We start from the raw sequence: 15,141 nt of genomic DNA, 5'->3' as shown, positions 1-15,141 counted from the left end.
CACCTGATCCGAGGCACCTCCATAATCAGCAGTTCCAACCCTCACGAGCTGACAGCTGAGGGGGAAAGGGAGGCTGCGCCTGCTGGGGTACATTGTGTCCGGGCCGTCTGTTGGCCTCGGGGCCCGGGGGCCTCCCAACGGCAGCGGCCTCACAAGGGCGATTGTGCGTTCATCTCCGTCCCGCGGCTCCCCCATCCTCATCCCTCGGCTCCCGCACACGCCCCGGCGCCGCGGGTCCCAGCAGGACGCTCCGCCAGCACCGCACCCCGCGGCACCCAGGCGGCGGCCGCGGGAAGCGCCCGCAGAGCGCCGCGCTCCCTTCCTGGCATACGGATGCCCGCCCTGCCCTCGCTCGCTCCCAGACGGCCTCCCAGAAGGGGCACCGCTCCAACTTGAGAAGGCACAGCCTCGGGACCCCCATCCCCACCCGGGCTGGAGAGCTACTCTCACTTTCCAGGGGCGGCAAAGAAGGTTCGCCCTAGGTAGAGGGGAGGGGACCACCTGGGTCAGGGGCAGGGCAGGGAGCCGGGCCCTGGGGGAAGGGTAAAGCCCCGGACAGAGTGAGGCTGACGCAGGCTACGCCGAGAGTGGTGAGAAGTCCTGGGAAACGGACCAGGGAGTGGGGGGAAGGGAGTGACGTCCAGGCGGGGGCCAGGGGCGGAGGAGGGGGGGTGTCCAGACTTAAGACCATGGAGAGAAGAAAAGATTCAGGCTGAAGCCGTGGAGGACAGGGGAACAAATGCAGGTTGAAGCCATGGATAAGGGGCTAACGGGGGTCCGGACTGAGGCCATGGAGAAGGGGGTAGGTGGGGGACAGAGGCCTAGCCTGGACCCTGGGAGGAAGAAACGACGGCCTAGCCTGGGCCGTAGGGGCTGGGGACCTAGCCCGGGCCATGGGGAGGAGAAAGGGGGACTACGCCTGGGTCCCCGGACGGGGTGCTTGGCCTGGACCACCGGTCCAGGAGGGTCTAGCCTGGGCTACGCGGGAGACTAGTCTGGCCCCAGAGGGGGAGTGTGGGAGCCCAGCTTGAGCCAAGGGCGGGGGTTGGGAACGGGAGGCAGGGTCGCTGCCCACCCAAGCCGCCCAGGCCGGCCGCCCCCTCCTGAGCGAGCAGGGATGGTGTCTACCTGGGCTCCGGGACCCCGCCCCTCCCCCACCCGGGGGAACCCACCCTTCGCGGGCCCGGGGTGGGTGGGGGAAGGCGGACGCGAGCTCCGGCGGGGCCCCCGGACCTGGGGGAGGGGGACGTCGGGCCTTTACCATTGTGGCGGCGGCGGCGGCGGTCCCGGTCCCGGCGTCTGTGGCTCTCCCCCCCGCAGCAGGGCCCGGCGCTTCCACTTCCCCGGGTGCCCAGGAGTGAACATCCGGGTCAGCACCTCCCTCCTCCCGCGCGGGGCCGCCGCCACCTTCCTTCCCCGCCCCGGCCCGGCCCGGGCCCGCCCCCCACGCAGCCGGCTCTCGGCCAATGAGCACGCAGGGCCGCAGCGATCGCCAAGTATGGAGCGCGGCACGGGGGGAGGAGCGCCGAACGGGGAAGTGAGGGGCGGGGACTGCGGGCGGAGCGGGACGGGGCGCGGCGGCCGCGGGATGGGTGGGTCGCCACAGGGCTCGCGGCGCGGGGTTGGGTTGAGTGGTGGAGGCAGGAGTCCGGGCCGGGGGAGTACCTTCTACCCGCAGCTAGACCCAACGCCCGGCCCTGTGGGTGCAGCAGCGCGGGGCGGCACAGGGACGGTGCCCGTCGGCCTCCGGGCGGGGATGCGGAAGGCGCTGGGGCTGGGAGGGGTCAGTCCCTCCCCGCCCCACCCGGTGCACGCGCTCGCTCCTGCGGCGCACCCGGAACTGGTGCGGCCCGCGGGGCAGGCCCATCCTGGCGAGATAGAGTAGTGAGCGAACCTGAGATGGAATCCCAGCGCTGCCACTTGCTTCGTGTGGGATCTGGAGCAAGTCGTTGCACCTGGGCCCGATCTCCAAAAAAGGAGGCTCGGCCCACATCACTCACTGAGCACCTACCACATACCAGGCCTTGTTTGAGGCACCAAAGATAACAGAGGTGAACAGGACAGGACATAAAGATGCTCTCACAGCTACCCGCTACGGGAATGCTGTGAGGACCACACAGGTAGAAATGAGAAAACCTGGCGCAATAAATGTTAGATATTAAGAGTATTTTTACAGGTGCTACAGAGAACCCTCCCATTTGCCGAGTGGGGCTGCCTCATTCCACAGAGTGACTCAGAAAATTTTTTTTCTCTTCATTCAACAAATATTTGTTAAGCTTGGTCTAGAAGGCAGGAGGCCTGGGATGCTAGCCCTGCTAATAATAACTGCCTTCCCTAGTTTGCTCTCTCTCTCGTGAGATTCAAATCAGGTCACCCGTGAGGGGATTGTAAACTGTATAAAGTATTGCACAAAGGACAGGAATGAGCACCACGAGCCAGGCCATGTCCTAGGCCCCCGTCTTCAGGTAGCTCATAGTCAGGTAAAAGCTGCCACCGGCATAAAAAACGATACAGGTAAGTACCACAAGAATGATTCAGACCTGTATTACGGGAATTCAGAAAAGGGCGTGGCACTTTGGAATTTTCACTTGGTAAGTATTTATTGAGCATCTACTGTGTACCAAGCACTGTTCTAGGCTCTAGGGATAGAGCAATGAACAGGACCATCCGTGTTGTTGCAGAGTTTGAACCCGGGGAGGGGAGACAACCAGCTACTAAGTAAAAATAGAGATGGGGAGGAAAAATCAGAGTGAGGGAACGGGCAGGCAGATTAGCAAAGTGGGGCCAGCAGAGAACTAACATTTGATCAGAGGGAGGCACAAGGAACAACAGGGGCGAAGATCCAATGGGGACAGTTCCTGGTGTGTTGGTGGCACAAGGAGGCACAGAGGTGGCTGGCCCAGACTGAGCAAGGGGAGAGCCCCAGGAGCTGAGGTCAAAGAGGTGCAGAGCAGTGACAGGATCTGGCCTGGCCTTTCAAAGGATCAGGAGATTGCTGTGTTCTGAATGGACTGTAGGGGGACTAGGGCCGTTAGGAAGCTCTTTCTGTATTGAAGGCATTTTTTATTCATTTCAAAAGCACTTATATGAGGCTTTCTATGTGATGGATGTTGTTATGCACTTTACAAATAATAACTCGTTTAATCCTCAGAGGCCCAGGGAGGTAAAACCAAGGTCACACAGCAGAGAGACGTAGATGCTTAGTGGGCATGAGAAGAAGAAAGGAGTCGGATGATGCTAAGAATTTTAGCGCCATCAGCACTGGAAGGATTTGCCATTTATCGATCTGTGGAAGATTGTAGGGGCAGGAGCTGGTAACAGTCAGTTTGGGGCAAGTTATGTTTGAGATGTCTTTTGGAGATTTTTAAATAGAGATGTCAAGTAATCAGATATGAAAGTTTGGAGTTGGTGATAATTTATGAGAACTGTCAGCTAATAAATGATATTTTGAGGTACTTAAAAGCACGAGACACCTAGGTGAGCTCACTTGGGAGATCAACGTAGAGAGAAGAGGTCAAGAAGAGAAAGAGGAACCAGCAAGGAGCCTGAGAAGGAGTAGTGACCTAGGAGGAGGGAAGAAGACCACGAGAAGGTGGTGTCCCTCCTGGAAGCTAAGAGATAAAAGCAGGAAGGAAAGTTTTGTGAAAGAAGTGACATTTGAACTGTTTAATTGAAGAAAATAAGATTGAAAGGAAGCCTTGCTATTCAAAATGCATTACCTGTATTTTCTCATTTAATCCTCCTTACACCCCTATGAGGGCAGTGCTGTTATTTCTATTTTACAGATGAGGAAACTGAGGCACAGAGAGGTTAAGTAACCTGCCTGAGATCACACAGCTAATTTTTTCAAAGCCAGGCAGTCTGGGACCAGAGCCCACACTCATAACCCCAGGTCTGATTATGTCGCTCCCCTCCTCAAAAACCTTTAAAAATTAAGTTCCCACATAATAAGCGGGCTCAGGAGCCAACCCAGAACTCAGAGACAGGTTACTCCATCTCTCTCACACATCCGCATTTCTGCTGCTTTTGATGCATCTGCTGCATTCTTGACTGTCTGGCATCCTCAGCTTGCTTATAGCCCTATTCCCTCAACATTTCAGCCTGCATGGGATTCATCCTGGTGACCTTTGTCCCTCCTTTATTCTCTGCATCAGCTCATTCTATTAACTGGCAGATTCTTTTGTGTTTCATAGTTCAAATCCCAAGACAGAATCCAGTTATCTCATCTTTAATGATGACATCTCATTGGACAGGTCACGGGCCAGCCCACAGATTGGCTGCCCACAGGTCAGATCCCACCCCTTGACCAGTCAACTGCTGCTGTGAACATGGGGGCACGTGGCATTAAACACAGCTGCCTTTGAGAGCCTGTGGGTAGGAGGCAAACGCCATTAATACTTTTAGTACTGTTTCTTCTTTCCTCTTTCCAAAACCTAATCTCCTTGAAGTTCATACTATCATATTTTTCAACCTGCCACCCCTCCTTTTTCTCATGAACTGACCTCCACCTCACCTCCCGCACCTTACTTTATGACTTGAGCATCCGCAAGCATAATCCATGAGATATCTTATTTTTTTCTTTATTTTTAATTGAAGTATAGTTGATTTACAATGTTGTGTTAGTTTCTGGAGTACAGCAAAGTGATTTAGTTATACACATCAAAGTGATTTAGTTATACACATAGGTATTCTTTTTCATTAGAGTTTATTACAAGATATTGAATGTAGTTCCCTGTGCTATACAGTAGGAGCTTGTTGTTTATTTTATATATAGTAGTTTGTATCTGCTAACCCCAAACTCCTAGTTTATCTCTGCACCCCTTTCCCTTTTGGTAACCATGAGTTTGTTTTCTCTGTGAGTCTATTTCTATTGTAAATAAGTTCATTTGTATCATATTTTAGATTCCACATACAAGTGACATCACATGGCATTTGTCTTCCTCTGTCTGACTTACTTCACTTCGTAGGATAATCTCTAGGTCCATCCATATTGCTGCTGCAAATGACATTATTTTTGTTCTCTTGTTTTGGCCGCGCCACACAGCATGTGAGATCTTAGTTCCCCGACCAGGGATCGAACCCGAGCCCCCTGCAGTGGAAGTGCAGAGTCTTAACCACTGGACTGCCTGGGAAGTCCCTTGTTCTTTTTGATGGCTGAATAATACTCGTGTGTGTGTGTGTGTGTGTGTGTGTGTGTGTGTACCAGATCTTCTTTATCCATTCATCTGTCGATGGACATTTATGTTGCTTCCATGTCTTGGCTTTTGTGAATAGTGCTGCTATGAACATTGGGGTGCATGTATCTTTTCAAATCACAGTTTTCTTTGGATATATGCCCAGGAGTGGGATGGCTGGATCATGTGGTAATTCTAGTTTTAGTTTTTGAAGGAACCTCCATACTTTTTTCCATAATGGCTGCACCAATTTACATTACCACCAACAGTGTAGGAGGGTTCCCTTTCACGAGAAATCTTATTGACTTCTCACCGATTTCTTCCCCACCATTGAGTTCCCCCGCCCCCAAATACCCACTCCCATGGTCTTAAAGCGGACTTATTCTCACCAGGAATTGCACTATCTCAGAAAACACAATCACAAAATCTCAAATCTGACTTTAACACCTTTACTGCAGTATCACACACAAGCATTTCTTCAACCTCATCCAGACCTGCAAACCTTTTGACTCTGCCAGATTTTTGCATTTATTTTCCCACTGGTACTCACTTCCCTCCTCACCCACTCAGTCATAATCAATATACTCACTTCCTTGCAAAACCCCATAACCCCTTTGCCCCTCTCTTTTCTTCTAGCTTGCCCAGCTCTAGTTAAACCCAGCTCTTCCCCTACTCTTTACCTGTATCGGAATATCTGAATATTGCTGGAAAATTAAAACTGGCAGATGTCACTTTAAGTTGATGTCCATGAATTTCAACTGCATCCTCAGTCCTGCCTAGCCTTCCTACTGTATTTTCCTGCTGTATTCAATCCCCCACACTCTACAAGGATGATTTTTCAATCTTCTTCCTTTGTCCCCTTCTCATCCTTCACTCTAAGCAGGTGAGCTTGCCTCATGCTTCACAGACATGATAGAGTCAGACAGGAGCCCTCTCCTCTGCCTAATAGCTGCATCTTGCCCAGGTTTTCTGCCTTCCCTGCTTGCTTTTTTGAATTGAAGTATCGTTGGTTTACAATATTGTGTTAGTTTCAGATGTACAGCAAAGTGATTCACTTATACGTATATATGTGCCTTTTTTCAATTCTTTTCCATTACAGGTTATTATAAGATACTGAATACAGTTCCCTGTGCTTTTTTAAAATTTTATTTTATTTACATATAGGTGGTTTTCAATGTTGTGTTAATTTCTGCTGTACAGCAAAGTGACTTCATTGTACATACGTATACATTCTTTTCCATTATGGTTCATCACAGGCTATTGAATATACTTCTAGTTCCTTACTCTGCATTCCCTTCCTTAGTCACTCATTTCTCCCCCTATCCTGGATCATTCCCACCTGCTTTAAAAAATGCCCCAGGGGCTTCCCTGGTGGCACAGTGGTTGAGAGTCCGCCTGCCGATGCAGGGGACACGGGTTCGTGCCCCGGTCCGGGAAGATCCCACATGCCGCGGAGCCGCTGGGCCCGTGAGCCATGGCCGCTGAGCCTGTGCGTCCGGAGCCTGTGCTCCGCAATGGGAGAGGCCACAACAGTGAGAGGCCCGCGTACCACAAAAAAAAAAAAGAAAAAAAGCCCCAATATTCTAAAAAAATGTTTTTAACAACAAAAAGCTCTTTGATCCCACATCTCCCTCCAGCCACCTTCCCCATTTATTTGCTCCCCTTAGCATCAAAACCTCGTGAGTTCTCTGCAGTTGGCTGTTTCCACATCAACTCCAGTTTCTCCTTAAATCAGTCTGGCTCGAGTTTCTGCCTCCACCTGTTGATTTGGAAACTCCATGTTGCAGAAGCCAGTGGTCACTTTGGGGCCTTGTCTTACTGCTGACCTCTTGGTATTATTATTTTTTTAATATTTATTTGGCTGTGCCAGGTCTTAGTTGTGGCACGTGGGATCTTCATTGCCGCATGCGGGATCTTTAGTTGTGCATGCAGGATCTTAGACGACCAGGTATTGAACCCGGGCCCCCTGCACTGGGAGCACGGAGTCTTAGCCACTTGACCACCAGGTAAGTCCCTGACCTCTTGACATTATTGCAGTTGGCCGCTCTCCTCCTTGTTACACCTCTCTTGGCACTCAGGGTTCCTCTGAGTCCCCTTCGATGCCTCCGCTTCCTTTGCTGAGGACTCAGTTCTGGGGTCCCTTCTTTTCTGTATCTAAATGCTGTTTTAGTCACTGTGGGTCTTCAACTCCTGGAACATAACAGGTGTTCAGTGAAGGTCTGTGAAATAAGATAATAGCATCTGCATCATAGGATTATTGTGTGAATAAGTGGACCAAGAATGAATAACAAAGTAATGGCAACTTTTAATTGAGTGCTTACTATGTGCTAAGCTCTTTTCTTGTATTATCTCACTGAGTCTTCCCAACAGTCCTTTGCACTAGGAATTCCTGATATTACCATTCTGTAGAAGAGGAAGTTGAAGCTTAGATAAATGACTTGCCTAAGTTCACACAGATAATAAGTGGACAGGGAATTCCCTGGCGGTCCACTGGTTAGGACTCGGTGCTTTCACTGCCGAGGGCATGGGTTCAATCCCTGGTCAGGGAACTAAGATCCTGCAAGCTTCATGGCTCAGCCAAAAAAATAAAAATAAAAACCTTTAAAAAAAAATAAGTGGATGAACCCATCCTCACTTTGGTCTTTCTGACTCAAATCAATTCTCAGAATCACTAAATTGAGATCATATGTAGGAAAGTGCTTTGTAAACAGCAAAAGACGATGTTACTACAGTACATAGCAGCACACAGCATGGCAACTTGCACATAGTAGGTGCCCATGAGTGTTTGCTGAATTGAGGCGGGGTGGGAAGAAGTCCCGCACCAAATAGTACCATCACCCGAGGAAGGAAGAAGCAATCTTGAGGACCTCGGAGACTCAAATCAACCTTCCACCATACGCTGAACCTTTTGTGATGCGCATCAGCTACCCAGACATTTGCCCAACGTGGTTTCTATCTTTCCTCCTTCAATTAAGTCTCCACAGCTGGAAATGTTGGCTTAGTAAACGCACAGTCATTCCAGGGGGCTGGGGCTTGTTTAGCTCCTAAATCACCTCTGATTTTAACAGGCCAGAGCGTGCTCGCTGAGGTGGGGATCTTCTCAGATTACTAACAGTGGTTTTAGATGTTTTACTGTGTCTCTGGAGATAGGAAAGAACCCTAGAATTAGCCAACTTTTGACCCCTCACTACACTGAATTCTACAGACAAGGGGTTTAAACCATATCTGTTTTTTAAAATTTTATTGAAGTATAGTTGATTTACTTTTCTTCATTTTTTAATTTTATTGACCATATCCCTTGAACATTCTACCTCCATATACTAAAGTTTTAGTGGGATTCAATGTAAGGATCTGCATTAGGAGGAGTACCGGGAGGGAAGATACGTCGCCTGGTAATTCCATCTTCCCCATCTTCAGCCGGGTTAGTGGTCTTTTCTACAACTTAACCCTTCCTCATTCTCAGATGTTTAGTTTGCGTGGAGTTGAGCCCACCCCCAGCTCCTGGGGACAGGATGCTGATTGACTGAAGCCAAAGTGTGGCCTTGGTTTGAGGATAGGCCCTTGGCCTAATTTGGGCCACAGTGCTCCCTGCAGAACACTAATTAAACTCTGCCTAAAGGGGGATGGTCCATCAGGTAAATGTGGGAAATGCAGTAAACAATATTCCCGCTCGGGGATTCTGTTTTTTTCAAGCACCTCAATTATCCCATCTCTCCCCAGATTGTTGAATTACTCCCTCTCAACTAGATGATTACTATGGTTTTAAACATGCATAAGTGTCTCATATGTTAAAAAAAAAAAAAAGGAAGAAAGAGAAAGAAGGAAAAAGCCTACATGGATCCCTCTAGCCCACCACCCTATCTCCTGTCTTTCTCAGCTACAGAATTGTCAGTATTTCCTCTCTCCACTTCTACTTCCCCTTCTGTTCCATCCCTCCTCCACAGAAATGACCCTCAGGTCACCCCTACCTCCATGTCGAAAAGCGCATGGACGTGTTTCAGTCCTCAGCTCCTTTGACTCCCCAGGAGTACTTCACACTATTGGTCACTTCTTCCTCCTTAAAGCGCTCTGGTTCACGGGCTTCCATGACGTTGCATGACTCTCCTGGTCTCAGTCCTACCTCTCTGACTGCTCCTTCTCCATTCTTTGCAGACTCATCCTCTTCTACGCAACCCCTAAATGATGGGGTTCTCTCCTCCTCTGGCTTTGCACCTTCTCCTTAGACAATCTCATCCACGCTCACGGCCTCAGTTACCAGCAGGCCTCAGTCATGTCCCCACCCCTGGAGCTCGCAGGGATGGGGACCCTGTAATGGGGGAGGGGAACTGTTTCCCACGTAATAGGGAGGGGAATCAGGGTACTATTCACAAAAGAAGGAGAAAGGGATGCTGAAGAGCAGAAAAAAAACCCAGATGGTCACTACAAGCATGCATTCTGGGTAAGCTCATGCAAATGATCAAAACAGGCTCCTTTTGGGTCTCAGAAATCTCTCATCATTAGAACCCTGAGCAGGACTGAGTACAGGCACCCAAAGTGCTGATTTCCTCTGTAGACAGAACACTGTGTGGTTTACAAAGGAGGCAGCCTCAGCTAGACCACTAAGATCAACTTTTCCCACCCGCAGCATCCTGAAAGAACACGTAGCAAGAAGGTGGAGGGAATCAGACCACTAGCACTCCACTTCTTTTAAACACACCCCATAGAGACACATATGTAGAGAACAAACGTATGGACACCAAGAGGGGAAAGTGGCAGGGCGGTGGTGGGATGAATTGGGAGATTGGGATTGACATATATACACTAATATGTATAAAATGGATAATTAATAAGAACCTGCTGTATAAAATAAATAAAATTCAAAAAACAAACAGAAACACACTCCAAAGTCATCAGTGCCAAGGGGATGCTTTGTCTGAGGTTAGACATCATCCTCTCGGGGCTTTTGTTTTTGCTTTTTTTTTTTTTTAATTAATTTATTTTTAGTTTTGGCTGCATTGGGTCTTCGTTGCTGTGCACGGGCTATCTCTAGTTGCGGCGAGTGGGGGCTACTCTTCGTTGCGGTGCGCGGGCTTCTCATTGCGGTGGCTTCTCTTGTTGCGGAGCACGGGCTCTAGGCGCGTGGGCTTCAGTCGTTGTGGCTCGCAGGCTCTAGAGCGCAGGCTCAGTAGTTGTGGCACACGGGCTTAGTTGCTCCGTGGCATGTGGGATCTTTCCAGACCAAGGTTCAAATCCATGTCCCTTGCATTGGCAGATGGATTCTTAACGACAGCGCCACCAGGGAAGTCCTGTTTTTGCTTTTCTAATAGGTACCTGGGAGAACTCACAGCTGCCTTCTGCTGGACTAGAAGTATCTGCGAGGTCTTGCTCAGAGTTAGAGAAAAGGTTCTCAAATGTGGGCCAGCTGTTGGAGCTTTAATATGCATATTTGGCAGAATTCATATTTAATTTATTAAGCTGGCCGGCCAGCTGCCCACTAGGCTTGGGATGACCTCTACAATGCATCTAAAGCTAACCCTTCAGACTCAGAAGAATGGTCACCTCCTCCTTCATGCAGTATTTTCTGCCTGTCCCCTCAAAAGCTGAGTTTGGGGCTTCTTTCTTTGTGTTCCTGTGGAAATGCTGTACTAGGTACACCTTTTCACTTGTAATTTGCCCCTACTGCTCTCTGGGCTCCTTGAGGCAGGGACCATGAGTCATATCACAAGCAATTAGAACAGAGCTGGAATATGGTGCCCTATGAATGAAGCCCATTGTTCTCTGCATCTGTGTCTCTATTTCTGCCCTGCAAACCGGTTCATCTGTACCATTTTTCTAGGTTCCACATATATGTGTTAATATACGATATTTGTTTTTCTCTGACTTACTTCACTCTGTATGACAGTCTCTAGATCCATCCACGTCTCTACAAATGACCCAATTTCGTTCTTTTTATGGCTGAGTAGTATTCCATTGTATATATGTACCACATCTTCTTTATCCATTCGTCTGTCAATGGGCATTTAGGTTGCTTCCATGTCCTGGCTGTTGTAAATAGTGCTGCAGTGAACATTGGGGTGCATGTGTCTTTTTGAATTATGGTTTTCTCTGGGTATATGCCCAGTAGTGGGATTGCTGGGTTATATGGTATCTCTATTTTTAGTTTTTTAAGGAACCTCCATACTGTTCTCCATACTGGCTGTACCAATTTACATTCCCACCAACAGTGTAGGAGGGTTCCCTTTTCTCCACACCCTCTCCAGCATTTACTGTTTGTAGGTTTTTTAATCATGGCCATTCTGACCTGTGTGAGGTGATACCTCATTGTAGTTTTGATTGACGTTTCTCTAATTGGTGATGTTGAGCATGTTTTCATGTGCTTTTTGGCCATCTGTGTGTCTTCTTTGGAGAAATACCCATTTGTTTATTTTTGTTTTTATTTTCATTCAGCTTTATTTTTTGTTCAAGTGAACCATTGGAGTGCAGAGCATACGAGGACCTTGTTGAGGTTGTTAATGCCTCAGACCAGGCTAGACATGGTGACCTATTTATCTAAGGCAATCAATGCCCCTGTAGTCAGAAAGGCTCCATATTTTGGCCAGAAAGAAAAGCAAAGGCCAAAGGCAGAGAAGTGATGGCAAGTATTCAGTCTGGTAGGTAAAGTGACTAAGTGGAGAAAATGAACCACCAAGTCTAAAGGTAAGCACACTGAGAGCCAAATGCAAAGGGGAAAAGTGCAGGGCATGGTGGGACAGGGTGATTCAGCACAGAGCCATGCCAGTGGTGATGGGACCCATTTCTAATATTCATTGTGCTACCTTCTTTATAGCTTAAAACTGCCAGATAGGATCAGACATACTTGGTCTAAGATCCTGTAAGATCTGGCCCAGTTTAAAACCTATATGAGAAAACTCTGATCACCAAAGATATCTCTCTGTCAGGCACCATTGCCTGGACAACTGGCCATGGCAGTTCTGTTAGGCTTTATCTTGATGACCTTTTGTTCTCTGCCCCACACTACTCGTGATTGCTACAGGTATGTAGCACTGCCAGGCTACAGGGTCACCTTTTCCATTTCCTCTTCCTGGGCACAAGCACTGTCTACATTTCCTAGCCTCCCTTGAGTTAGATTGTGGTCATGTGACGGGGCTTTGATGAATGGAATGTGGGAGGAAGTGAAATGGGCCACCTCCAGGTATGACCATCAAATGCCCCTTCGGACATACCCCATACTCTCCCTCTCTCTTTGTTTGTCAGCCAGCCGAATGCAGAGGCTCCAAGATGGAGGAAGCCTGTATTCCTTTCAGGAGAGTCTACTGAAAACATCCAGTCAGACTGTGTCTTAGGGGGGAAATAAACCTTTGCTGTAAGCCACTAAGCACTGAAGGTTGTTTCAGCATCTAGCACTCCCCCTGACTAATACAGGTCTAAAAAGCTACCCATGATAGCTTCCAACATAGCAGGAAATGATTGGGATGATAATGTTTAAGCAGGATTTCCATAAATGTGTTAAGGTTCCACAGGTACCTCAAGGTAGAGCCAGTGAAGATGGACAAAGGTCACATCACTACAGAAAGGTGAGCCAGGATTTGAATGGAGTTCTGTCTGATGCAAAAAACCTGTCCTTTTTTCACTTCTTCACATTACCGCAAACAAAGAGGTGTTTAGATGTTTTGAGTGATGGTCATAATGATGACAGACTCTAGGATTCTGTGTAATTTGCTCCCTGGCATATTTGTGCTACATATTCCTGCAGCACGTCTACCACTTCCCACAGGCCAGTGAGGTTGGATACAATGACATCCTGTAATCCTCATTTTTATATTGACATCGTGCCCAGGTACTTAGAGGAGGGTAGCTAAAATTATTATTTTCTCCAGCCTGCAACCTAAATGTTTACCAGTCTGGTAAAAGACTTTGGAGACCATGCCATAGAGGTATATAGGTCTTCCTTCTCCTTTTCCTCCTTCCTTCCTGTCCCAACCATTCCAGTCATAAGCTGGGCTCCACATCTCTTCTAGCTGAATAATTGCATCTTCTATCTCTCTGCAATGGTGAGAGAGCGGGTGACTGAACCTCCATATTCTAGTTTCCACATCTGTAAAATGGGTGTATGATACCTACCACGTACAATTGTCATGAGGTTTAAATAAGACAGGCAATAAATTGGTGGCATATCGTGTGCTCTTTGATTTTATGGATGGTCCCCTCCCCTGCCCCCAACAATCCTCACTGCTGTTACGGAGCATCAGACGATTCTTGGTATTTTGTAAATACATTTGCCGGTCTTACTACATTGTGTGTGTGTTTTATGCCTGGTTATGTCAGCCTTGTATATATTTGACCTTAAACTCTAAATAGGCAGAAAACCCATGGTTGCTAAATATTTATCGGTCCCAGGTACCATACAATTCATTCGTTATCTTCAACCACAATAAGAGATCATTGAGCACTTTCTATCTTACGATCTTTATGTAGGGAGGCTCCTGGAATAGGAGTCTGTTTCTGCCCACAAAATCCATCAGAGGTGATTTTAAATATGTAAATATCTATTTATTTATTTATTTGGCTGTGCCGGGTCTTAGTTGCGGCACGCAGGATCTTCATTGCCGCGTGCAGGATCTAGTTCCCCGACCAGGGATGGAACCCAGGCCCCCTGCATTGGGAGTACGCAGTCTTAACCACTGGAGCACCAGGGAAGTCCCCAGAGGTGATTTTAAAGGCACCGTGGCTTATTCTACTTTAAAATAGCTTTTTAAACATCTGACTACGGAAATACATGCTCATGGTAAAAATTATAGATACAACACCAAAACCAGAAAATTATCCAAGGAATAATCACTGCCATCTTTTTAGAACCTATCCTTCTAATCTTTTTCCTTTCCATATACATACATGTTTTACAAAAATGGGATCATACTGCATGCACATTTTTGTTATCTGCTTTTTTCCTATCTGAGAACATATCATGAATGTTTTACATGTATTAAAGATTCTCCTGTGGCACAATTTGTAATTCTAGTTTAGTATCCATCGTATGGATAGATGGTGATTTTTTTTAAAGCAATCCCTTTGTATTGTACAGTTTGGTTATTTCCATTCTTCCACCATTATTAGCAACAAACGTCTTCATATGTATTCCTCTGCTCACATCCCTAATTATTTTCTTAGAACCCACAAGTAGAAGTTTGCTTCACAGAAAAAGCACACTATCCAGGCTTTTCCTAACCATTGCCAAGTTTTCTATTAGAAAAGTCCTACAAATTCACACTCCCACCAGCAGTGTATGAGAATGCTACAATAAAGGCTGTTGGCCAAGATGATGGTTATGAAAAAAATAATCAAGAAGATAAGTATTTGCTAAAGGCTCTCCCCACGCCAGCTGTGTTTATTTGTTGAACTCTATAGCCATGTTCCTTGGACCAAACACTGAAGGTTCTTTAGACTTTTAGTTTATTTAGTGCCTCTTTCAACACTCTGAAACTTTGACCCAAGTTTTATCTGACGGAAAGGAGATTTCTGGTAAATATGGTTTCCAGTTTGGAAACTCAGCCCAAGTACTTCCATCCCTCATCTCAGCGTGGACCACCTCTGTGGTTTTAACTGATGGGAATCAGTTAGAAAGCGCTGCTGCTGACCTGGAGCCAAGAAAATTGCTTAAAAGAAATGAAAGAGCTGCTCTAGGGGGAAAAAGTCATGTTCCAAGGTACAAAGGAAAACCAAAACAGCCCAAGGGTTTGGAGTTTCATTTGACCCGCTCTGATAATATCACTATGGTGATGGTCTCCATAAACAGTTGCAAAATAGCAAGATGAAAAAGAACGAGCAAGTTCCACCCAGGCGATCTGGAGTTATTTTAGGGATCAAGGCAATGTCATCTGGGGTAAATATGGAATGCAAAGTCTGTTCTTTTAATAATCATCCCCTTCTTTTGTGAGGCTGAACAAAGGCCTGGCATGTCAGACGTTTGGGCTGAAAGCAGCACTGACCT

The 15,141-nt window shown here is 47.4% G+C and overlaps 1 protein-coding gene across 2 annotated transcripts in view; it reads right to left on the bottom strand.

The window, feature by feature from the left end:
• Positions 1-339, bottom strand: part of CAPZB (capping actin protein of muscle Z-line subunit beta) — a 131,920-nt gene extending 131,581 nt beyond the window's left edge. The window contains exon 1 of one of the 2 annotated variants that reach the window (XM_089899848.1): positions 4-339. In XM_089899848.1, the coding sequence (XP_089755974.1) occupies positions 4-201 (198 nt within the window). In that variant the 5' untranslated portion in view covers positions 202-339. The remainder of the gene's footprint in view (positions 1-3) is intronic. The other variant, XM_089899855.1, reaches the window with a different exon arrangement.
• Positions 340-15,141: the final 14,802 nt, after the last annotated feature.

Source organism: Delphinapterus leucas, chromosome 1 (assembly GCF_059928025.1).
Source record: "Delphinapterus leucas isolate spDelLeu-1000000601 "Yukka" chromosome 1, BTC_Dleu_Yukka2, whole genome shotgun sequence".
Lineage (NCBI taxonomy): Eukaryota > Metazoa > Chordata > Mammalia > Artiodactyla > Monodontidae > Delphinapterus > Delphinapterus leucas.
This window is presented reverse-complemented; position numbering and strand designations above follow the sequence as displayed.